This window comes from Triturus cristatus, chromosome 2_1, assembly GCF_964204655.1.
Source record: "Triturus cristatus chromosome 2_1, aTriCri1.1, whole genome shotgun sequence".
NCBI lineage: Eukaryota > Metazoa > Chordata > Amphibia > Caudata > Salamandridae > Triturus > Triturus cristatus.
In genome coordinates this window covers 824,881,696-824,908,580 of record NC_140581.1, presented here as the reverse complement: position 1 = coordinate 824,908,580, position 26,885 = coordinate 824,881,696, and the positions used below count along the sequence as shown (strand labels likewise).

At 42.5% G+C, this 26,885-nt stretch overlaps 1 protein-coding gene across 2 annotated transcripts in view; it reads right to left on the bottom strand.

Moving 5' to 3' along the window:
* HSD17B3 (hydroxysteroid 17-beta dehydrogenase 3) overlaps window positions 1-26,885 on the bottom strand; it is a 1,137,655-nt gene that overhangs the window by 792,976 nt on the left and 317,794 nt on the right. For both annotated transcript variants that reach the window (XM_085632890.1, XM_085632892.1), the window contains exon 2: window positions 18,933-18,979. In XM_085632890.1, the coding sequence (XP_085489016.1) occupies window positions 18,933-18,979 (47 nt within the window). The remainder of the gene's footprint in view (window positions 1-18,932; window positions 18,980-26,885) is intronic.

The window sequence follows — 26,885 nt, the reverse complement described above, 5'->3', positions numbered from 1 at the left end:
AAACCATAGGTTTCACACACGTTATAGTTAGGAATTAGCATTTAAAAAACCTTAGAAATTCAGTGAAAAAACCATAGGTTTCACACATGTTATAGTTAGCTGGACATTTTACTCGTAAAAAACCAATGAAATTGCCCCGTTATAGTTAGTTCAGCTAACTATAACTCACGCGCCCGCAATGCACTGCTGATGACGTCACATATTACATCACTCATGACATGGTCAGTGACATCACTCATGACATCACTGATGACATCTCAAATGACATCACTGATGACCTCACTGATGACATCATCCAGTGAATGTGTGTTTTTCTGAAAATTAAATATGTTTTATATATGTATATCTCAAGGTCGATGGAAGAATAAATGGGTATATAAGTGTCTAAATGGATGATTTGTTTTTAAAAAATTGATTGTGTAACTGACTGATTAAGTGTATCTCTCACTTTGTGTATAAGTGGCTGCATGGGTTGGTGAGTAGCTACATGGGTGTCTATATAGGTTAGTAGTTGTTTTTTTGAGTATCAGTCTGAGTGTCTGTATGGTTCGGTGGGGAGTATTACGTAGTGCATAGGTGCATGAATGAGTGACTCACTGTTTGTATGTGTTGAAGACAGCATGTGTGCAGGACTGTATGGGTGGATGAGTGTGTGTATGGGTGTGTTAGTGAGTGAATGACTGTCCCAATAGTGTCTTCAGGAGTAACTACATATGTTTTAAACTAGTATATGTGACTATTGGTGTATATATGTGAGTATATGTGAGAGGGACAGATTGAAAGAGTTCCTGTATGAATAAGTATGTGTTTCTATAAGTGATTGTTTAAAAGACTAAGTATGTGTAAGTTTCCGTAGAAGTAAGTGTGGTGGTGTGTGTATAACTGTATATGCAGGTGAATGTATGTTTGATTCTTTATTAGCATGAGTGACTATGTGTGTGAGTAACTCTATGGATGAGTGGCATTATGTAACAGGATGTATAGGTGTATGAGTACATATGATGAGTGAGTACATGTATGAGTGACTGTATAGGACTGTTGGTGAATGAGTGGATGTGTATGTGGATCTTAGAATTACTGAAGAGGTTGTTGTAACTGGTATTGGTATGTCCATTGTTTTGAAAATTTTAGTCTCTATTTTTGAATGTGTGTATCAAAGCTTATATTAAGGTGAGAGGAGGTCTGCCACTCTATCACAAGGATGATGTCATCAGTGATGTCATTTGAGATGTCATCAGTGATGTCATCAGTGATGTCACTGACCATGTCATGAGTGATGTAATATGTGACGTCATCAGCAGTGCATTGCGGGCGCGTGAGTTATAGTTAGCTGAACTAACTATAACGGGGCAATTTCATTGGTTTTTTACGAGTAAAATGTCCAGCTAACTATAACATGTGTGAAACCTATGGTTTTTTCACTGAATTTCTAAGGTTTTTTAAATGCTAATTCCTAACTATAACGTGTGTGAAACCTATGGTTTTTTCAGTGAATATATATATATATACATCACACAAGGTTGCCCTCTGTAGAAACACCGCACCCAGAGAGTTAGTCCTCCATCATGCAGATGGCAGTGAGACCAGCCCCAACCTTCATCAGAATTAAGCGCCAAACATGTTTCGGACTGGGTCGTCCTTGATCACTGGCAAGAAGGGCACACAACAGCTGATTATTGGAACACCTGCCTTTATTTTTCTTTAATATATATATGTATATACCCCTGGAATGCTCCTGTACCCCTTTGATTAAAGCTTTATTTTCTTTAATTTATGAGACTATGGAACAGGAGGAATGTGGCCGGATTCTATTAGTAGGAGATTGTGTCTAATCATGCGCTAGAGGTTTTTGCCATTCTGATTTGTGATGAAGCCCTAAAAATTCCCTTGCTATGTTCCTTGAAAAAATATAAAGCCTTATAAAAGAGGATTAATCCTCTTTGATTTCTGAAGAGAATGTGAATGTTTGATTGTGAATGGCCAAATTGACTATGACAACTGTCAAAGAATGGTTGCTCTATCATTGATTATTTTCTATTTGATTTGTGTCTTATTTCCAATTTGAATATAATCGAAAAATCCCTTAGCCAGCACAAAATACTTTAATTTTGGTTAGACTTGCCAATGATAGGTGTACAGTTTTGTAACTATAAAGAAGAATCTTTGAGGTTTAACAAGTCCAATGGAAGAACTCAGTGGAGGCCTAACAAAAGTATTAAACTGGAAAATGCATTGGATGTAATCCCCAGGGATAGTACTACTGTGAACCATTATATCATCCAAATTCCTTAACTGTGTATGAAGCAATTTGCAGACAAGGATAATACAACTTCCATAATTGCTGCACAAAAGTCAGGGGGATTATTTCTGAGTTCCTTGGGAGTAGAGTTCGATTGGGCCAAAATCCAATCAGGTATGACTCATGGATAAATTATATAACTGAGCTCAATGCCCCTAATCATGTAGAAGAATTGACTTGTTTGCGTACAGTGGTATCTCCAATTTCCCTGTTGAAATATGGCCCCCCTACAAGAAAAAATGTTTTAAATTTCATTTGGAATAAGAGATTTTCCAGTGCGATAGGATTGGAAGAAATACCTAAATCAGTAATAAAAAAGCTATAATGTAGTCTATCTTCCTAACCCCAGCATTCGAATACTGTTATCAACAATGTAATATTCCTTCATTATGGTCATGGAGTGTTATATTACCATTTTATGAAAATGGTTCACGTAATCAGCCCAATAATTTTAGACAAATAGCACTTTTAGATTAGGTTGGGAAGATTTTCGCACAAAGCTGGAACATCTCCACATTTAGGTGGAGGAAAAGGTAATCCCATCGCAAAAAGCAGAATTAATGAAAAATGACTGTACTCTGGATAATATTCCAGTGATTCAACTGATTTGGAAAACTATGTCATAATTCGAGGACTACCAGTCTATGCCGCATTTATATATTTTCCACAGCGATAAACCGAGTGGATCGACCAATGCTGTGAAAAAAATTGCACAAGCTAGTTATTCTGGGCAACCTGCTACAATTGATTATTGCATTGCTTTGCTCAACCTAGGCTCACGTTTTTTAAGTGAGGACTAGAGATTATCTTCTAAAAGCCAGACAAATAATGGTCTTAAGCAGGGATTTCTTTTAGCCCCTATATTTGTTTCCTTATACTTTTCCAATCTGTTCCATTTTTTCATTGGTAGTAAGGGAGATCAACAGAGTATAGATAATTATCATCTATCGTGTTTACTATAATCTGATAATATTGTTATTTTTTATTTAACCGCCCTCTTTCCCGGGCCTCAATATCCGTTAATTACATTTCCACCAATTTGCTGACTCCAATTTCTTGAAAATGAGGGGCAGGTTTAGTAGATTCTCACAGAGCACAGTGCTGAAGCTGCAAATACAGTGCTCCACTGCATGAGAAGGAGACAGCAGGAGATCGTCATATTTTCAGAATTATATGGCACTCTCCTCCCCTCTCCCTAGTGCTGTGCGCCATAGACATACCTTAGCACCATAGAGCAAGGGTGTCTGTGAGTCTAGCATAGGTTATTTATTGGAAGTGAACCGTTCCAGTACAGAATTACATGCTTAGACTTACCTGAAACCTTTTTCCACTGTTTGTATGCTGGACAGTGCAGCACACATTCAAAGTCGGAAAAGAAAGGAGAAATGAAATAATTTCACCTTCATAACACCTATTTGAAATGGGTGCTGTTTTCTCATGCTGAATCCTGTCTAACTTTTTTAATAAATAAGACACAGCATCAGAAACCAGGGGTGGTTGCACGGGAACGCCTGTGCACCACCCAGGGTACGCCCTTGGTGCAAAGTAATGCAAAGCAGCGACACATGCTACTTTGCACTACTTCCGAATGTTTTTCAGCACTAAACAAGTTTAGCACTGGAAAGTAAATTAGTAGAAAAAGATTTAGCGTTGTTTTTGCGTCACTTTTGTGATACAAACATGGCATTAAATCTTAGTAAATAAACCCCATAGTGTTTCCTAAAGCAAAATTATTACTTTTAAGAGAAGAGATACAGATCAGGGAAACATTATAAGTATTATTGACATCTTGGTAAAGATAAGCTAGAAGTGGTGAAATCCTATGTCCATCTTGGGAAAATTTACTCTGGAACCTTGAATGAAAGCAAGCCAATGGACGAAGAGCTTTTTATAATGCTGTGATACATAGGCATTTTTCACACTTATTATCTGTTCATAGAGCAAAAGTCCCTTCAACCCTGCTGTATAAACTTTTGATATTCTAAAACGGGATTTTTACACAAAATAGAAAATAAAGTTTTAAGGATATTATGTAATTTGAATACACTTGCGGCAGTACAAGCAATAATGTTAGGATGTTGGTTGGTTAGTGCTTATGTGCAAGGCGTGGCAGTGGTTGTACAAGGGGGTTTCGGATGCTGACAAGTAAAGGAAATGGATTAAGGTTAAGGTGCTTTTTGCATACAGAAACGTTTGAATTGTTTCAAGAAACATGAGATTTTTTATACTAAATGTATTTATGCTTTACAGCTGTTTAACTTAAATCAGGAGACTCATGGTACATGGTCAGCTTGGCAGCTAAAACTTTTTTAAAGCAGTCTTTTGGTCTGTTTAAGTATAACTTTGGATCAGAATTTTGTGTTAATAAGGATACATGTGATGCAACAATTGTATCATGCACTGTGAAGACACCACAAAAATATCAATCCTGGAACATTAATCCTGGAATTTGGTGTTCCTTCATAATGTTACCATTGAACACTCTCCGTGTGCAACAGTGGCGGCTGGTGACATTTACAAGTGGTAGGGCGTAAAAGTTGCATGCGGTGCACTGTGTCGAGCGAGCATAGTGGTCAAACCTGAACATATCAACAGGGGTTCGGGGGGTTTCCCCCCGAGGAAATTTTGAAAAAAGAGCGGCCAAATGGTGCATTTTCAAGGGTATTTCAGAAAGCAAGAATGTTAAAGCAATTGGGAAAGTTTAGCAATTACATCAATATAGAGATTTTGTATGATAATATAATGTAGGTTGCTGCTTATCAATATAACCACAGATCTTCATTAAAGCATTAAAGACTTTGAGATAAATAACAATGCTGAGTACCTCACATATTTCTTTATTTATAGATATCTTTAGAAATTACTTATATTGAGGAAATACAAGCTACTGTGATTTATTGGACTGAACATGTTGAGACAGCAAGCAATAAACATTAACAGGAAGTAGGGCACCCTACAAGGCACTGTACGTCTCATTGAGAGCAACCAACCATAATGTGAACATTAAACAGATTGAATTTAGGCATAATACGTTATACACTATTAATTTCAGTGACTCCAAAATCTGTACAGCAGATAAGAAACAACTGAGCAGGTCACAAACGAGCAACATTCAAAAAATGGCCACAAACTGTTCAAGAAATGTTAAAATTAACAAATTGTTCACTTTTTGTAGACAAAATCAGCACATCTGTCTTTAATAGCAGCGAACTTCTGAAATGCTTTGAGACGCCGAACACAGCAAATGAGATAAGTCTTCCTTATTAATTCATGAATATGCACCAACCAAGAACAGGACACCTATGCGTCTCAGCTTATGCCTTCGACTGGACTACCTGTATTGGAATATGTTATGTTATGTTATGTTATTGTAGTTTGTAACGCGCACAGCTACTCCTGGGAGTGTCCCGGCGCGAGCTCAGAGGAAAGAGACACAGAGGTAGTTAAAACAGGAAAGTTTTCAGGTGTTTCCTGAACAGCAGTGAATCCTGAGTAGCACGCAAGGATAAAGGCAGCGCATTCCACAGCAAAGCGGCCTTGGAAGAAAGAGATCTGCCCCCCATGCGATGAAGACGAACGCGTGGAGTCTTCGCAAGGAGCTGGGATGATGATCTCAAAAGCCTGGTTGGTCTGTAGAAAGAGAAACGCTTCCTAAGATAGAGAGGCCCGCCATCATATAGAGCACAATGAGCGAGAATCAGAGCCTTGAATACAACGCGTTTCTTGACTGGCAGCCAATGCAGCAGGTGGAGCGTAGGCGTGATGCAGTTTCTGATGGGCAGATTTACCACCAGCCGGGCTGCTGCATTTTGGATAATCTGTAATCTTTTAAGTAGATAATCAGGAAGGCCAACGTAAAGACCGTTAGCATAATCAAGGCGGGATAGAATCAGAGCCCTGACCACTGTTTCCTTAGCAGATTTTGGAAGTAAAGGCAAGAACTTTCGCAGGGATCTGAGAATACCGAAACAGCAGCCAGTAAGTTTTTTAATCTGAGTCTGAAAGGACAGCTGCTCGTCAAACCAGACCCCCAAGTTCTTTGCAGGGAGCCCCGTGCAGGAAGGAGAAGGATAGGCAGAGGGCCAGAGAGAGTCTCTGAAATCTGGAGGAAATTTGCCGTAAAGTAAAATTTCCGTCTTATCCTCATTGCACTTCAGTTGGGCGCCGGATAGCCAGTGAAAAACTGCTGACAAACAGCCTTGTACTCTGGCAGTGGAGATATCAGATTTACCCCATGTGAATAGGAGCTGAGTGTCGTCGGCGTAGGCCACAACTTTAGCCCCACATTCCTCAGCCAGTTGAACTAGAGGTGTGACATAGATATTAAAAAGCAGGGGACTTAATGAAGATCCCTGAGGCACACCAGTAGTAACAGGCTGAGGGGGAGACGCAAAAGGCGGGAGCCAGACCTGTTGGGACCGTAGAGAGAGAAAGGATTTCAGCCACTTCCAGGCGTGACCAGTAATGCCAATATCGGCCAACCGCGACAGTAGCATCACATGCGGCACGGTGTCGAATGCAGCCGACAGATCTAAAAGGATAAGGGCTGCACTTCCACCTCCATCCAGACACTCGCGAATCGCCTCAGAGACCTCAACCAAAGCAGACTCCGTGCTGTGTGCGGCTCTAAAACCCGATTGAGCCGGATGAAGAAGCCCTGATTTCAAAACAAAAGCGGTGAGCTGCCTGTTGACTACTTTTTCGCAAATTTTTGCCAAGCAGGGAAGAAGCGAAATCGGGCGATAGTTGGCAGGATTATCAGAGTCAAGGGAGGGCTTTTTTAACAACGGGATAATTTTAGCTTGTTTCCATTCCCGTGGAACTTCCGCCTCTGTGAGGGACAAATTGACAAGCGAATTTACCTCGAGATTGACTGTCTCAGCAATGGAGGCCAGCAGCCTGGCCGGGCATACCTCTGTGATTTAACAACAATCCCTCTTTGTTAGATTTGGGGGTCTCTAGTTGGCACAGGTATGCACTTGTGACAAATAGGGACCCTTGCCTCTAGTCAGGGTAAGGGGGTACACTCCTAAAATAACCCCTGCTCACCCCCTTGGTAGGTTGGCATGAGCAGACCGGCTTATCTCAGAGGCAGTGTGTAAAGCATTTGTGAACACATACTGTAATCAAGTGACAACACTACAGATGGACACCACACAGGTTTTATATCAAAAATAAGTATTCTTAATATAGATTCACCACAAGACCATAAACGACAAAAATCCACCATACTGTTACTTTAAAATGGTAGAATTTAGCTTAAGTCTCTTTAGTTCTTAAATGCGACACTTTAAGTCAATGTACCTTTAGATGCGACACGCAGGGCAACGAAAGTGTTGCAACGATGTTGATGCAATTAAAGTTTGGTGCAAAGACGTGAAGATCTTCTTGAGGCGGCACGCTTCTCCGATGTTGCGTGAGATCTCGGCTCGATCTGTCAGCTGCAGCGGCGACACCCTTGTCCAGTAATACGATGACAGCAGCTTTGGCTGCGACACTCTTCTCCGACGTTGCGAGACGCTTCCGCTCGATGCGACAACTGCAGCGGCAACACCCTTGTTTCGTGATGCTCCGACAGCAGCTCCGACGGCAGCACGCTTCTCCGTGGATGCGAGGCGCTTTTCTTGATGCGGTACAATACGACAGCTACAGCGGCAACATCCAAGATGTGGCGGCAGCAGCAGCGATGGCGACACGCTTCTTCCTCGATGCGAGACACTTCTCGTGATGCGGTGCGATGCGACAGCCCCAGCGGCTGCGAAGGCAACACGCTTCTTTGGCGTTGCGAGACGCTTCTCTCGATGCGGTGCAATACGACAGCTACAGTGACGACATCCAAGACGCGACGGCAGCAGCAGCGACGGCGACACGCTTCTTCCTCTTGAGTTGCGCTTCCAGCTCCTTGCGACACGCAGTCCCTCAGAAGGCCCAAAACAGCAGCAGGCACTTCCAAAGAACTCTTGGGGAGCTGGTGGTTGAAGTCTGTTGTCCCTGAGACTTCAGCAGGAGGGAAGCTCTTCTCTCAAGCCCTTGGAGATCCTTACAAGTTGAAATAAGCACACAAAGTCTCTTCTCCTTCCTTTGCAGTCAGGCAAACCACTGCAGGGCAATCCCCCAAGCAGCACTTCAGCTTAGGGATAGTCTCTCCTCAGTTTCTTCAGGTTCTGCTCCTCAGTAAAGGTTTCTTCTTGTTCCAAAAGTGATCTAAATTCTTGGGATCAGGGTCCCACTACTTATACCCCAAAATCTTTTGTCCTCTGAGGGCAGAGGGGCCTTTGACTAGTCCAAACCAGTTCTGGTCAGTCCTGGAGCAGTTTGTTTACATGACTCCATCTTTCCTTTCAGAGTGCAGGGCAGAGACATCAGACGCACCACAGGAGGTGGAGCCAGCATTGTGGAGGGAAGGCCCAGCCCTATTCAGGTCCCAGGTGCAACTCATCCCTCCCATCTAGAAGCAGATCTCTCTATTCACCACTGGGCTGCCTCACCGTGTCTCCTGGAATTCCCCAACCCTGTCACTCAAACTCCAGACAAGGAATACACATCCTAGCAGAGGCAGGTTTAAATGGTTAGACAAGAAAATGCCTACTTTCTAAAAGTGGCATTTTCAAACACAGAATGTTTAAACCAACTTCACTAAAAGATGTATTTTATCATTCTGAGTTCAGGCATACTAAATTTGATTTTCTACCAGGTTCCCTGAGTCAGTTAGGATTATAAGATGTAATAACCAAACTGCCCACTCTGGCCTACGGAGAACAGGTAGCTTTTGCAATAGTGAAAAATGAAAACGGCTGTAATTCACTATTAGAACATGCCACACACACCAGTGCATGTCCTACCTTATCCTTACAATGCACTCTGCCCTTGGGCCTACCACAGGGGTGTCTGATATGAAGAAAAGGGAAGGTTTAGGGACTGGCAAGTGGGTGCATTTGCCCAGTCAGCATGACAGTGCCAGACTGCATGCAGGCTCTGCAATGGCAGACCTTAGACACACTTTTACAGGCTGCTTCTGTGGGTGGCACAACCAGTGCTGCAAGCCCACCAGCAGCATTTGGATTTACAAGCCCTGGGCACTCCTGCTGCACTGTACTAGGGTCTGACAGGTAAACCAAACCAACCAATCATGGAATCACAAATTCATACATCAATTTACAATAGGGAGAACTTGCACTGTGGCACTGGACAGCAGTGGCACAGTGCCCTCAGTATCTAACACCAGCAAAAACACATGAGGCAACAGCAAAAAATGGAAGGGAGACCCACGCCAAGGTGCCAGGTCTAACACTCTTCTATTACACTGCCTCCACACTTCGCATGCTAGGATGCTGATCTCCTTGCAACTCAGCACCACATTGATGTCATATTAGTTACATTGCATTATCCCCCATGGAAGAAAATATGTCACATGGCAGTTTCCATTTTAGAAACTCCCACTTTTTTCCACCAATTTACACATCGTCTATTATAACTCAACACTGTGTTTACATTTTTTTTTAATACGCCCATTACATAGATCAATGGTGCATGCTCACTGTGTGTGTCATGGCCATTTCAGGGATTGAGACTACAATTGCAAATGTGGTGTTATTATCCTATTGCTGTGTCATCATGCTCAATTTATTGAACTATAATAACTTCATGAACCACACTATATTAACATCATGAACCACACAGTCATTCTATTAAAAATTGCAGTTTTGATTTGGGTGTTGCTGTTTAAGGCTCCTTATTAAAATTCCTTTTCTTTTTTGATCCCCGTGCCTGTCCCAACAGAAAGACAGACCATAACCCGTAACTTACCCTGCACTGTAACCCCCGATTGTTGCCTAGTCCATTTAAGAATCCACATGTGTAACACTAACAACCCATGTCACCCCTACACCTCAAGAAATACCATTCCCTTTGCCAGCCTGATCAAAAATGTATGTATATCGTTATGTAATGACTGGTGTTCATACTAAAGGCAGCACTCCAATACGTTCTGGTTTAGTTCACGCTATATAAAAACCCTTTGGCTTAGGGCCAAATTCATTTATAGACATACCCTGATGCGGGCGGGTGCCTGTCGACATGAAATAGAGCTTCTGACCTGCAATGCATGCTGGCCTAGACCTGTATGATAATTACAGCAAGCGTCACAGGATTAATTCGATGGTGAGAGACAATATAAATATACATGGGGACATGTGTACTGACACTGAAGTGTTATTTATTGTACTCCCATGGAGAGGGCTGGCTGAAGCAAAGTTTGATCTCATTTCTAAGCTTGCTTGCACAGTGCCTGTGCCAGCAGAACAGATTGGGCAATAGTGTGAGGGCACGAGGAAGGATCACAGCCTGTTGACTAGGGTTTCACTCAGGGACTGAGTTCTGACAAGACTCCAGCCTGAACTTCTGAGAGCGGCTACTGATTTCACTCGGGGAGGTGCGTGACACGCGTGTGTATTTTTTTTGGGAGCTGTGATTGACCACCCCTGCGGCCTGCTAATTTTATATCTCACTCAATCAACCTAATAGTGGGGGCTAACTATATGCTATGGCATCGACATATACATAAATTAATAGCCCACCAGTAAAACGGAAAATAAACATAGCAGCCACGTTCAAACTTGCGGGTCGCCCCGTAACCTAAAAAGCAGTACACACTACAGCTATAGTATTTTCCTTTGTAGGTGTGTCTATATATAAATTTAACCCGGAAGCCTTTAACATTCTTATTCTTTTACTAGCTTGTACGTGGCTTCTAATTAGCTTGAGAAACTTAACCGTTTAGTCAGTCACACCGTGAATACAAGCACAGTTCCCCTGTTTTCTATTGCTGTACAAATATATTTTATTGGAAAGTAATGTTCAATTGCTTGTTAAACTCGTAACTCCAGGCACTAGAACTGACTGACTTACTAGTCTAGATGATCTTCAGTTTGTTCGCTGAAATCAATCAACCAAGGCTGAGAGAGGTGACCCAAGCACGAGCAGCCACTAGCCAGTAGGCACTGCACTGAACACCAGTTGTGTGTGGCGCAGTCTACTGCGACTACGTCACAGTCGTCATCATCACATACAAATGGCCAATCACTGTCTGCATGGCTTCACATAAGCCACAGTGCTTGGTCATAGTTTCACCATAGTGCCACCCACGCGTGGGACCCAGTGCCTAAGGACTATGTGGTGAACGCGTGCCTCTCAGCCAATCCAGATGCTGCTCCACCAGCGCCAGGATAGGCTTGAGCAGGGATAGTTCCCCCGCCCATTAGGAGACCGGGGGCTGCGGCATGAAGCAACCCTCGCTCTCCTAATGTGCACAGGCTAGTGCGCATGTTAGGGTTGGTCGGAAAAATGACCAGCCCAAAACCGAACATGTGCACTATTGATGCTGCAGCTGGGCTACTACCGCACCCTTAGGTTGTCAGTCGAACCCACCCTGCAGCACTACCCCACCCTCTTCAGCGTCCTGACTGCCTCGGGCGTGGCCCGGCAGCCGGCCGCCCTGAATTTGAGTAGTCAGTAAGTGTAACGAGGAAGAATGTGGCCATGCGGCATTAGTGGGGCAATGCCCCAGCACCCCAATGGACGCACCACCACTGCTGTGCAATGTAGAACTGCTAATTGGTCAAAGACGCAGGTAAAGGATGGAGTATAAGATCTTCGTAGCAATGTTATACAGGATATTAACCATGTACTGTTTGTTTGCACCGCTCTGTACTTTCAGAGGCCTTTGTTTTTAAAACATAATATATGGTCTACCCGTTCTTCTAAGACTCGTCATAGCAATTATTTTTTAAAGGAAACCCCAGGGCTGAAAACAGTGTTCCAAGGACATAAAACAATGTGACAACTCTCAATACAATATATCCATAGCCGAATAATTCTTAGCGTGAACACAAACAGTGTCCACCTTTCAAATGCAACATCCGCTGGCCTCCTTTCTAAAAACTCACTTGAAGTAGAAGAAAAAACACAGATTGTTTTACCAAACAAAAGTCACAAAACTAGAAACAATGTTCATGGGAGAAAAACAAGTGGATACAACCTGGGATCAGAGAACAAGGAGTAGCAGTATTTTGCACTTTGCTTTACTCTTTCCTTTCCATTTGGTGGGGTGTGGTTAACTATGATTCTTAATCCCAACTATTTTGCCACTACCAAACCCTCATAAGTACCCTAAAATGTTATAAACTGACCTTTTAACCATAACTGCCCCATGACAAAATGGGATAAGATCAGGGCCAGAGTGGCCGGAGCAGGCACCAGGCATTTCCCCTGTGGGCAACCAAGGTGGCGGCTAATTTTGGGCCCCTGGTTGGCCTTTTTGTTACCAGGGCCGGCAATATCGGCCCCCTGTAACAAAATCGGCCGAAACCGGCATAAGCAAAAAACTCAGCCGCAACCCCCACCCAGCGCTGCAAGAAAGAGGAGGAGAGTGGGGAGCACCATCACCTGTGATCCGAGGCAACACTAGGGCTGTAAGCCCTTACATAACCCCTACTTACGCTACCTCGCATCATCAGGCACCAACTCAGACATGCAGTGCAGCTACTAAAAGTGACTCACTGCCTATCTCTGTCTCAAAGCAAAGCAGTCAGACATGAGGTACATTTGCAATATCTAAATTTATTTATGGCAAAATACATAAAGTGAAAGGACCACCAAGTGGGTGGGCGGGCGGGGCCCCAACTCACTCAGGCAGGACCCCAACTCACTCAGGCAGCAGCCGCTGCTGGTAAAGTTACCTCCTGCTCCTATCCTGCAAGCACGTCTAGAACCACATCTTGAGGGAAGCGGTATCTTTCCAGTGCTGCTTCAATGGACACATTAGACATACTGATCCTCTGGCTATAGATCCTCTTTTTGCTCCTCAATTAATTCTACCTCAAAACGACGGGTCGGGCAACAAACAGATCTACCAACGTGGTCCAAAAATTTGATTTGGCTGAGGCCTGTCATTTTATGAGGCCAGTATGAATGTGATCAGTTCATGTTGCGCACTGCACTGACAGATGCCTTCAATGGTAATCGATTTTTGAACTATGTGTAGTTCACTTATGTTTTGTGTGGGTGTATGTGTGTGTGTGTGTATAAGTGTGCTGCAAATTTTCTTTCCACACTATTTTAGTACTTCTGGAGGTGTGTACATGGAATGGATTTGTGTGTAGGTCTCTACATTTTTCATTTTTTTGTAATTCTTCCCTTTGTTCTGATAGTTTTATTATTCTCTGATAGTACTGTTTTCTATGTGATTTCCTTGCAGTTTTCACAGATTGGCCCCACCTGGCCGTCAGCCCGAGGCAACCACAGATCACTAGCAAATTTCTCACGCTGATCACACAAATTATCTGCAGTTTGCTATAGCCAAGTGAAAGGAATGATCTAGACAACTCCATGCTTATAACAAGGAAGACACCAAAATTGCTATTGAAAAGTGAAAGAGCGGCAGTGAAGGATATCCTAATGTGAAGATCTGCTCGGGGGATGAGCTTGATATTCTCTAACGCTCACTGAGCTCCTGGGCAGCTGTTAACCCAATTGATCTTAATCTAACAACCAACTGAGCACAACCTACTGAGTGCCTCTGACCAGAACTCTACTGGTCTGTACTTCCATGGCTCAAACTTATTTCCTGAGGAACCCTGTATCCCCCTTTGGACCTGGTTATGCCAGGCTGACAGTAGTCCCATCTTCATAAAGTGTGTGTCTGCCCCATGTGCTTGAATCCCTGCATATGCCTGTGCTTTGAGTCTCTATTATTCGGCTAGGGTGGTACTCCATACTAGTTGCTCACTCAAGGAGCCTTCCTCACTTTTGGGCTTTCAGAGTCGGGTCATCACCATGCCATATGGCCACTCATGTTGTTACATAGAACAGAACGAAGTCCTGGTGTCACTGACCCTAATATCTATATTGTGCAAATCTGGCGTGCACCTCGCACCGTCTCCCTGCTGGCAAAACCATGACAGATAAAGAGTCCAAACCAAATAACAAACGCACCAAGGTGGAACCGCCACTCCCTGACTCACCCATTAAAGGCAAGACTGAAAAAAACAATTCCGTGGACATGATTCTTAATTTTAAAAAAAAGCAGTAGTGCACAACCTGGCTAAATCCACCAAAATTAACTTGGATCTGAGGTCTTAATAACTTTGTGCTATCAGGTCTGACATCAACACTATTAACTCCAGAGCTGCGGAAGCTCGAATAGGCTCCCTGGAAGACAAAACAACCATTTTATTTAGAGACATGCAGACTTTTTCAGAGAGATGTGGCCGAGTTGGAAGATAGAGACCACATGGGGAACCTGCACATTTTTTGCTTGCCCGAGGGTTCGGAGGACTCATTGGACTTTTGCATCACGTTTCTGGAGAGATGGAATCCACAAACAGGACTTTCCTTCAAGAGGGAGTTTGTGATCGAGAAAGCACATCGTGATCCATCGTTCGTAATAAAAACATCAAACTCCAGATTGTTTGCCATCCCCTACAATATCAGCACACAGAATTTATCCTCAGTTATATGCGTACGAACAGCCATATATTGTGCAAAGGCCAAATAATCTTCATCTCTGGAAGATTATTCCAAACCTATGATTGAGATCAGAAAGGGCTTCCTTGCACCTAGACCCAGGCTTAAGAACTCGAATTTACAGTTTTCTTTCATCGGTCCAGGGAAAATCAGAATCCAGGCGGAGGGAGACACCATATTTTCTGCAACATCAGAGAACTAGAAACCTTTCTAGATGAAAGAGATGGCATCTCAATAGACGTCCAACACCCTCCGTCAAGCCCAAGTTATGAAACATAAAGGTTGCCGCCAACCTTGGCTGTATCCATTACTACACTCCTGCCTGTTTGAAATTGCTGTGCTTCCAGTTGACACAACAAAGTGTCCTTTATACTCTTAGTGGTTCTGTACCCTTCATAGGGACTTTCACTGTTTCAATTCATTACTATGCCTGCACACAAGTTGCTCAGTGTTGCTCACTGTTTTCAATGTTCTGATGTGTTTCAACACTCTTAGTGACACTAGTTCTGGCCGCCCCAGTCATAACTTACAATCAGATTCCCTGCACGTGGATCCTGCATTGTACCGACCTTAGCCCAACATTAGACTCTCTACCTCACATTCCTGGCCACAGGCCATCACCAGTTCTCACTTTTTTCAAAGGACAACTATGTAAATCCTGGGGGCCCATTAATCCAAATTATTTGTCTATCCTCATCTAAGTGTATTTGTTTGGGGTACGAACACACACACACACTCTTGCACATGCTCCAACCACCATAAGCTCACAGATATGATACCTTTATCAAGTCATGAACACACAGCACACCTGTGGCCCTGCCACTATTGTTAGTGACTATGACCTATATTGGTGCAATGCATTTCTTGTCAGCGGATCCACGACTTAATCTCCTGGTTTGGTGCTCGCTGTGGCAGGCCTCATCCTGCTCTTGTCTCCTTCATGCTCAATGTCCAAGGTGTGTAGGGTGAATGGGGGGAGGTCGGGGAGGGGTTCTGGGTATGGGTTCTTTTCATTTACCAGTTATATTTATTCATTGTTTTTGTACTTTTTGTTTATTATCTGGCAACCTGCGTTCCTCTGGAAGACCATACTGAGGTATAACCTATGCAAGGCCTTCACCAAGATGGTCATGGCCCTATACAGTAGCTCCTCTGTCAAAGTGAGATCAGGCGGCCTATTGTCCCTAGCTTTTAATTTGGAAAGCGGCACTAGGCAAGGGTTTGCCCCCTATCCCGTCCCTTTTCATTCTGACCCTAGAGACCCTACTCCATAAGATCCGAACTAACCCCTCTATACCTGGATTTCCTTCAACAAAAACACAGCGAAGGAGCCTGCATATGCCGACGATATTCTGAGGTGCTTGTTCTTCTGTCTGTTTCCAGTTCAGTTCACTTGTGCTTCGGTTCCTATTTATGTCAGTAACCCTCGGGTTCATTTACACAGCTGTTAGTGATTTTGGTCTGGGTGTTGAACATTTTAATGCATTTATTGTGCATGACAACTTCTGTCATTCGGTTCAGTGGGTATCTTTTTAATTGGTGCATACCTTCAAGGCTTATAGAATGATATATGTCTAAAATGCTGTACAATGTGGAGCCCTGAGAAATATGTAGCCATGAGAGAGTCTTAGGGAGATTGACTCGAATAAAGAAACGTGTTGGCTGGAAGTCTAATGAAAAAGGGGAATTGAAAATAGTGTCTCTTGTAAAAAATAAACAATTTCTGAATAGAATGTTAACTTTTCTAATCAGCGTGCAAACAGCTATATTGTTGTTAGTTTGGAATGTGTGCAACTTCTTGTTTAGAAACCGTGTGGGTTACCAGTTTTCTTAAATGCTTAACAGTTGAGCTAAATATAAATGACTGTGAAAATAGATACTGATGATTTCTGATTATTATATAGGGACAGAGGGAGTCCACCAATAACACTTTACCCATATTTTTCTGTAAATGTTTCGTCATTGGTTCCTTCAAGATGTTATTAAAGTTTAAGTCTCCTAAGCACAAACATGGTCCAGTTAGGCCTGGGCGGCAAATTCCGTTCCGCTCGCGGAATTTGCGGAATTTGTGTAATTTCGCGTTCCGCGGAGAACGCGAAATTACTCAAAAGTCTGCTTTCCGCGATTTCGCAAAATTTTTGCTTGTTCGCGTTCTCAAAATGCATGTTCGCGAGATATTTCTCCTCGAGCACGCAAACAGCAATTGCGAACAGGAAAAAAGCATCGCGAGCAAGCAATTCCGCGTGTTCGCGGAATTTCTGCGTGTTCGCGGAGATTTTTTACCGTTTCGCGGAGATTTGCGTAACGCAATTCCGCAAATTCCGCCCACCCCTAGGTCCAGTGCATATGGTTGCTAACCGTGATTCATAAAACAATCTTGTTCCAGGTGTGATTAATATATATTTGAGGTTTCTTTTACTTGTGTACACTCTCAATGGTTTTAGTTGTATATACTCTGTACTTTGGATCATTTCAAATATACGTTTTAGTGTTTATTAACTACCTTAATTATATCAGCTTGTTGACTATCAATGTAAGCCATTCATTGCTTGCGCTAGGTTGATTTCCAGTGTGTCTTGCTTTACCTGTTGTACTTTTTCCGTGCCCATTCCATGGGTTTTTATGAGTTGCACATACTTTCGTTGACCCATAACTATAAGTTTAACCCTTAACAATTTGCCACATATCAAGTTCTCTGTGAGATATTCAGGGTGAAAGCATGATACATATGGGAAGCTATTAATATGACTGGGTTGCATGTACAAATCCATGTACAATTTATTGCCAGCTAGTGACTAGATAATGGAGTTCTGGATTACTCTTCTTTAATGTTAAACTTGACACAAAGATGTACTGATAACAAATAATCCTTAAATTCTATTATTGTATCTTTATTGCAAATCCACATTCCTAGAACATCGTCTATAAAATTCCACAACATGGCAATTTTCATGTTGGATTCTATATTTTCTGTTATATCTTCTACTGCAAAGATGTGCATGTGTAGATTTGCACCTGAAGATACCATGGTGCTGCCCAGGATGGTTTCAACTGTTTATAGGTCAAAATGCACTCCACCATCACTAGTCAACCCGTAAACCACACATCCCACCCACATCATACATTCATAATGCATCTCTCAGATAGGATGGAGGCAAATTACACTGGTAATGGGTACTAGAAGTACCTTTCATGGGGAAAGCCAGTGCAGCCTATCCAGAAGGATACAGTTCAAAAGGAACAGGAAGAGGGTAGATGTAAACTGGGATCTCTAGGATGGACATCAGAAGGATAAAGAAAATGGAGAACAGCATATAATCAAAGAGCAACCACCACCTGTCACTGTAAAGTTTGAGAATGAGGAGGTAGCTACTCTCACATAAGTTAAGCCGCCAAAAAAGCTTGCTACAGCGGCCTGCACAGATTTCCAAAGCCTTGCAATGGACTTCATGCCAACACGGCATGCGATGAAAGAGGTGACTTAATAATTAAGAGGTTAGTAGGTGAATTTGGGAAAACAATGAGGGGCTCTTGTAACTGGGAGTATTTGAAAGTAGACATGGGATTGGTGAGGACACCAGACACTGTGAATGGAGACACAGGAAGGAAATGTATGGTCATGTGGATGAGGAAGTGGATGGAAAGGGTGAGCTAGACTATAAGAGAAAAGGTCAGTAGGCAGCTAACGATGATTTGTGAGATTTAATGGTTTGCCATAAACAGAAGTGGACATTTAGGTGTTGTTTGTGAGGGCATGTTCAGAGACCATTGCTCTGAGTTGGGGATTTACAGTGCGGTATTGATTATTGGAAGCGGAGTGAAGAATTAGAGGATATCAAGGACAAAGACATGATTTTGGTAAAGCACAGGGTATTACAAGAGGTTAATGTTGGGGGTATAGAATTGGGATGGAGATATTTAATGATGTGGTAAAATGAGGTAGAGCTGAGTGTGTTGGGGGCCGGAATGGTCAGGAGATTATTAGTCATGCAATATTTTTTCATTTCGTTGTTTTTGTGTCATTTCTTAAAACCATAATATTATATCAGGGTAGTTGCAATATTTCATATAGAAGCTCAAAAACAAGTCAGCCACCATATTCTTACCTTACCTCAAATGAGTATGCTCTTCCAATCCCATCTCCTGCTCCTGTAACAACTGCAAAAGAAAAAAGAAAGTAAGGCTTTTCAATTTTGATTTAGAATTTTGTATGTGAAAGTCACTAGTGATAGCTATGTTTTGTCTGATGTGCACCTCTCTTCCACCAAAGCCACTATCACTCGCATCCAAGGGAAGCTGAAGGCATTTTGGAGAATTACTATAAATATAGGACAATAATAACACATGATAAATGTAAATAATTTTCATATATTCAGAGAAGATTTGACATCTGCATGAACCACTGAGAAGCAATTTATTCCTTTAGTCTTTTGTAACATCATTTGACATGGACTAGTGGTATTAGTATTCCCCATCATTACAGATTGCACAGAGGGAGTATCCAACTTTCCTTACACCATGACACAGAAGAAGCAGCATAGGCCCCTGAATTGAGTCTCAAAGAACCCAAATCATTAACATGCACACATGCTGATTTACACATTTTGTCTGATTTACAAAATCCAATTGGAGTACAGACGTCCTGGTCTACTTCCTGCTGATTGCACATGGTCCGATGGATTGCCCACATCTTCATTCAATAGCAGGAGTGCTACATATGTCCCAGTACATATAATTTACAAAGAACACAAGCACAGGAAAAAAACTCATTAAAAAATTACAAAAGAAACTAAATGATAAAACTGAGAGCATAGTCAACTAGGTTGAAGGTGGGTGACCAACTGAATATTTAAAAAAGGAGGGGGCACAACAAAGATTTGAACTAGAAATTGAGTATATGATTTACTTTAGCTAGCTCTACCACGTTTCCATCCCTAAGCGCTTCTCCATTTCTTACCATGGTAATCTGCGTTACAGATACCGGTCACCTGACTACCAAAGTTGTTCCTGACAATTGAGCATTGGGCACCCGCGTCCTTTATATTGGGGTGAGTGTCTGTTTTTAGATTTGCGTTTACCACCACATCATTGTGCTCATAGCACATTGGTTCACCCACTTTTGTTGATTTTGTTTCAGCTGTTTTCCACCACCATTCTTCCGTTGCTACAACGGGAACCTGTGTTTCGCTCCAGGCGAGCACAGATTCTTACACCACACACAAGGTAACCATTGTTGGTATGCGATTTCCTTCATTTCCGATGCTAGTTTTTTCTCTCTCACACTGTTTATTCATTTTTTCAGCATCGAAGTTGGATTCCTTTTAGTTTTATATTGTGCGCTCAGCTAGGTATGTTTCCACATACTTGTTCTTCACTTTTATTGGCGTATTTTGAGACCTTGTTTGTTCTGCTGCACATCACTAGTGTTTTTTAGATAACATTCACTTTTGCAATCACATGCCTTTCAGGTTGTTCATCTTCCTTGCTTTACATTACTCTGTGGATCACTAACCACACACGGGTGGTCTTGTTGTAGTACACCAAATATTAGTTCTACCCTGATGTATGCCTCTGCACTCGTGCATTTTCATGCATTTACGTAATGGCACCCACGTGTTGTCTTTATGAATCAGTCAGCAAATCTATTTGTCATTTTAATATAGATGTTCTTGTTTACAGGTTGCCCCTGACGAAGGGACGCCCCAGTCCCAAAATGCATCTTTTTTTTTTCAAGCATTTTGTATATTTTTCATGTGTTATTCATGATGTAATGATCACATGTTATGATTTTCAAGCAATGCGATGTTTATTTGTGAAACTACTAGATTCTCCTGACATGACTATGATGTACAATTATGCACAAGAAGACATACATTTATACAGTCTTTTTTTCAGAAATATTGGTTTCATCTAATTCATTGTTTGATTGAAATTTTGAGTTATTGTTGAGGGTTCTTTAGTAATCCAGTGAACAGTGCACAGTGTATACTACCTCACTGGTTAGTAATTCCCTTTATTGATACTCAACGCGTGTACAGACAGCAAGCGTAACACTGTAGCACCATTGTTTTAAATATATAATTTGGTCTACATATTGAAACAGGTGTGCGCCTCCTCCTCTTTCACGTTTAAGAATTAAAGGGCCATATGTTTAAAAAAACTGGTCACAAAACGTGGTTGCACACTGAGCACTTACGTTTTGTGAAGAGTTGACCTGTGTACTAATAGGTCAAAAAATGTTCAATTGCATCTTGCTGACTCCAAACTGAGGCGGCATGCAGTGAAAAAACTATAGATTGGGATTCTGCCCAACTGAATGCCAGTGACTGAGATTAATTCAAGCATTCCATCCATCACCCTGTTGTTGTTGCAGTTGCTGCCCTAAGTTTGCCTGGTATGCCCAGACATGGGTCCCTTGCTCACTGTGCCTCTGGACTCAAGCTACACTTGGCTAATGAGCCCATAATAAGGGCGAACCTGCTCCTGGGATGGGAGGATCTGGCCTGGCAGTTTGGGCTGGACTGTTCCAATTGGAGCAGGGTCATGATGTTTGAAAGTTGTGGGACATAAAAGTTCAGGCGATTCCCCAGTGGCGAGCGAGACCGACGGTCACAAGAAGGGTCGGGGGCTTCTCCCCCCTTGAAAATGTTGAAAAAAGAGTGGGCAAATGGTGCATTTTTAAGCATATTTGAGAAAGCAAGAAGATTTATAAAGCAACTGTAAAAGTGTACTTATCACATAAATAAAGCTATTTTATATGATAATGATGTAGGTTGCAGCTTATTCAATATAATCACAGAACTTCATAACAGATTTTGACATAACGATGAGTACCACACATATTTCTTTATCTATTGGTACACCTTTACAAATGAAATCTGAGAGACAGAAGTTATTGTGATTCGTCATACTGGACACGAGACAGCAAGGTATAGACATTGAAAGGCAGTAGGGCACCCTGCAAGGCACTGTAAGTCTCATTCAGAGGATGAAGACACATGATCACATCACCCCCAATTTGATGATGGAACTCCAGTAGCTCCCCTTGCTGGTCCACTGCATCTTCAAAATCTGCTGCACCATTTACAAACATTGCAAATGATGCAGTTGTTACACAAACTGCAGCGCTGTGAGTCCAGTTACACCAGGGAGTTGAAAAGCCAGACTTCCAAGGGGCCCCAATATCAGCCTGTCCTCATTGCCATGAGAGGAGTTGGCCTACCGGCTAGGGCGGTCTACCTCCAATCTGGGGAACTGGGTTCGAGTATCGACAATGACGCTGAACATCCTGTGACTCTGGGCAAATCACTTCATCTCCCCGTGCTTAGTAAAAATGAAGGTGTCCTGGGCAAGGCCGAGCGCTAGAATAGCGGGCGCCGCCATTATGGCGGTCGCACCGGTCCCCGGGGACTAGGAGGAGGTGGGAGCACTCCCACCTCCTGTGAGGGTCCCATAGGCGGTGTACCAAGGGGCGTGAACCGGAAGCACTTTAGTGCTTCCGGTTCACTAGGACACCCAACATTGTGCGTATGACCGGTTTAGTCCGGCCTGGCCCGTGCAGCCCCTTAAAAGGGGGGTGCGGGGAGCAGAACATCCTCTTGTTCTTTGCTCCCCGCAGGCACAGCACCCGGGCCACCAGCGGCCCGTAATTTGTTTTCCCCACCCACCATCCGCTGAGGCAGGCAGATTTTAAATATGTTTCGCGGTAATGTAAAGGCTTTGTTCTTTTAATTTCCATTTTCATTGCAGGTATCTCAGGAGAGAAGATTGAATGTAAATCTGATGATTTGGTGAATTCGTAATAAAAGTGTCGATATTTGTAATTATGTCAGTACAGGATTCTTTAATGCAGTGTCTAGGTAGCTGAAATGTGTAACATTTATTTAAATCTCAGTACATGAATTTTTGTTTCGGGCAATAATGTCGTATTTAGTTGGGTGTGTCTCCGGTCAGGCGGTAAGGTCATGATTGGTAAGCATAGTCTTCGGTCCTTATGAGCGTGGTTAAATGTCAACTAGGGATGGTTGGGGTGCCATAGCTTTAATGTTTCAGCAGGCTGGTTTGCACAGTCTGGAGGGGAAAACAACTCCGGGCCCTGATACGGCAGCAAAAAAACCTCTTTTATATTAATCAGTGCCTGTCTTTTCGGCCTCCATAACAGGAAGCTGATCAGAAAGCGCTGTGAGTTTAGTTCTAGCTGCTGACATCTTCCTATGACCAGCAGGGCATGAGTTTCAATAGCGTCAGAGTCAATACTGATTATAGCAAAGAGAGGTGAGAACGGAACCTTAGAGGAACAGACAGAGCACCTACTGCCTGTAGGGGGGAGAGTGTGCTTGGTTGCCAGATGGTTGCATGTCACATGGGACACCAGGCTCCAGTGGTAAGTGTTTATTTTGCAGTTCTAATGCATTCTTGGAGTGGTGGCTCTAACCTCTTAAACAAAAAGCCAGGCTGTTTGAGGCCAAAGTGGAGAAAAGAGTACACTGATATAGGGGCATATTATCAAGCACGGCGTTAAAATTATCGCAGCTTTAGCGATAATGGGCTTGATAATATGCCGCAGAGAATTCAAATAGAAGCCCATGTTGACACCAGAACATGGGCTTCTATGGGAATTCTCTGCGGCATATTATCAAGCCCATTATCGCCGCTTTAGCGGCAGTTTTCTGCCGCTAAAGTGGCGATAATCTTAACCCCGTTTCTTGATAATATGCCCCAAAGTAAGTACGGGCCCCAACTATCCCCCAAATGTTGCCTTATTATTTGAGCATTTGTGTTGCGCACTTCGAATACTTTGTCGGTTGATTATTTAACAACATTAATACTCCAGAACACATTCCATGCAGCATTCCTTCGGAAGCGCGAGTGCCAAGTTATTTTTATTGTGCTATGAACAAAAGCGGAAACCCCACACAAAACGGAATCGACTCACAGTAGGAAACCAGGGGAAAAGCCCGCAAACTTTCCTATTCGGTGTTCACCCCCTGGCCAGAATTGTTTAATGTAATATCAAATTTGAATCATTCCAATATCCCAAAAGAAGGGCCACCTACTTTTGCTTCTCTCAGGGTAAAAGGGCCTGGCTGTTAGTAAGTAGTGTGGTCGTCGTGATCAATAGTTACAGATGGGCCCACTCGAGTCAATGCCACTCCAAAGGGGATCTTTGTCATGATGGCTCATAGAGCACGAGGTCAGGTCACAAATGTGATTTCCGTGTTGCTCGCCATCGTCACTGAGAGGGGGAGAGTCAGCCATGCCCAGCAATGGCAGAAATGTCCAATCACTGCATGGCTTCACAATAAGCCATTACAGGGATTGGTCATGCCCTGCGGTGTCTAGTGCACAAACTGCACCAGGGTTATCAACCACGTCTCAGCCAATCTAGACGCTACTTTCTAGCTGTTACACAGCATGACAGTAGTGCCAGGATTGGTGTGAGCAGGCAAATTTACCACTCATTAGAAGACTGGGGGTAGCGGCTTTTATCAACCCCCGGTCTCCTACTGTGCAGGTAGAGAGAAGCCTCTAGTGCGCATGTCAGGCTGGCCAAAGAAAGGCAGCCCTCCAACCTGAGATGCGCACTAGATGTTGCATTGTCTGCCACCACCAGAGTAGTATTCTATCAGTCTATTGAAGCCCCACCCCGACAGAGTCGAACAGATAACGCCCATGGCTGAAGGCTGGCTGCTGCGGGCGCAAGGATAAAATAAATTTGGCAAGTAAGTTGTTTGTTTTCATTATTATTCATTGACACGAAATATGGGGGCCCAAAATATCAGTAGAGTTATGCCCCAGTGCCCTAAGGCAGAAACTGTGGCTGGGGTCAAGACTGATTTGCATATGGCTGAGTCCAAACCGAGGTGGCACGGTGGGCGAAAAACAATGGATTGGGATGCAGCCTGACCAATTGCCAGGGCTGAGATTAATTCAAGCATTTCCTCCATCACATTTTTGTTGTTACAGTGTACCCCCTGACGGCGACGGGTATGCCCAGACATGGGTACACAGTCACTATTTCATTGGTCATGCCTTTCCTTCTGATAGCAATCACTTTCTAAATATATTTAAATTACCATCACACATATTGCCAATGCTGTGACAAAGATAATGCATTCCAAACATTAAATGGTATACATTTGTTTTGAGGGGCATTGGATTAAATTTCCATTGTCTGTTTACCTTTCAGCCCTTGAAAACCCTTCACTGCCAACCTGTTCGAAAACACTGGCCACACATATACATGCTAAATAATAAAAAGAACACTCTAGAGTTAATCAATTTTCGAGATGAGTAATTAATTTTATTCCAGATAGCTTAAAAAGTGTAAGGAGTGCATTTTGTCTCCAGAACGATTTGTCTATGACGAGTAGATGGGATAAATAATGTAAACAAGTTTTCAACATTAGGATTTTCTTTTGATAACAGCACAAAAAAGGCATTTATATGTGAACATGTATAGATCGGAGTCCATCTCCTATTGGCAATAATGCCAGAGAGAGAGATCCATATTTACAGTATAACTCAGATGTGCAAAATCCTCCTTCCAGAAATCAGACACATGATCACAATACTACCAGGATTGTCAAGACTTCTGGGGCTTTATGAGAAGTAAACTATAAAGGCTATTTATGGATACATTCAGTGTTGGTTAATTCACAAACTCTCACACCTTTCTCTCTCTATCTCTCTTTCTCTCTCTCTGTCTCTCTCTCTCTCAAGCACTGGTTCTTAAATAATCCAAGGCTGTTGTTGGTGCCATTCAGAAATCAGTGTTTCCATTGTATTTTCCATGTATCCCATTTTTCCTTGGGTTCCTAACTGACATATTATTATTGAGCACCTTGGTTAGAATTGAGTACCTTGGTTGGAACAGGTGGATGATCAGAGTGTCTTATTATATTCAAATCCCACCCATTTGCCAGATCCCTTATTCTCCACGTTATGGATTCTGCCAACAATCAATTACTATCATGTGCAAGTGATCTAAAAGACCCAAACAGACCTTGACACTACTCAGCACAAGTAAAAGCTTATTTGGATAAACCGGTTAATGCTTGCTTCTATGGAGACCACCAATGTTGCTCATGAGGACTCTAGCCCTGCCACAGAAGACATGACCAATGGATCAGTCTGTAATTCGGGTCCTCATATTGAGACCATCCCAAGTAATATCACAATACCCATTACTTTTCTGGTGAACGCTGTTTGCGCTAAATCTCTTTTGCATAGTGCCTATTACACTTTCTAGAAAAGGCAAATAGCTTTCCTATGGATATTTTGAATATTTAATTTATTCTATCTTATTTAACAATAGCTGTGTGAATATGGGCCACAATACTTATCATAAATTCGAGCCTGTGGTTAAACAATTATGAACAATTTTTTAACTGGTCCAGACAATGTTTGGTAAAAAAAAGACTTGTGTGAGTTTTAAGGCTTTAACAGGGTAAGCAAGATTTGGTCACCATTATTAGCCACTTTCATCAACTCTCAGTTTAAGCTCTTTTGGATAGATGAAGCAATGGCAGCTGCCTTCTATCAGGGATTAAAAGAAGAATTGAAAGATGAATTATCCCTAGTTAACCACAGTGGCTTTCCTTGATTTGACACTTCAAATCAATGTGTCACTAGAGAACTCCAAACATGGCAAGGCCCTTAGAAGTTGTAATGCAATATCTTCTTGAAAAATTCAGCCAGAAAACAAAACCTAGCAATTTTAGAACGCAGAAAGATATTTGTCAATAGAAGAGAAATAATGGAGATGGAAAGAACGACTTTTTAAAGAAATGCCCTGTGTTGCCAAGAGACAGGAAAGCTTGTCCTTAATATGGGGAATTAAATTAGCAAATTCGTACGGCAACATGAAGGCACACTTTTTCAAGGATGATGTCTTCTCAACAGCAAAACACCTTTACAGATTTGCGCAGCAATTGATTCTAGATCTACTGGCTGCCTTATGGCTATCCAATTTCAACAAAGGCATGCTGGTATGGTGAAATGTAAGGACAAAGCCTAATAGATTCTATGAATAGACAGAACAGATCATGCATCAGACACTGTT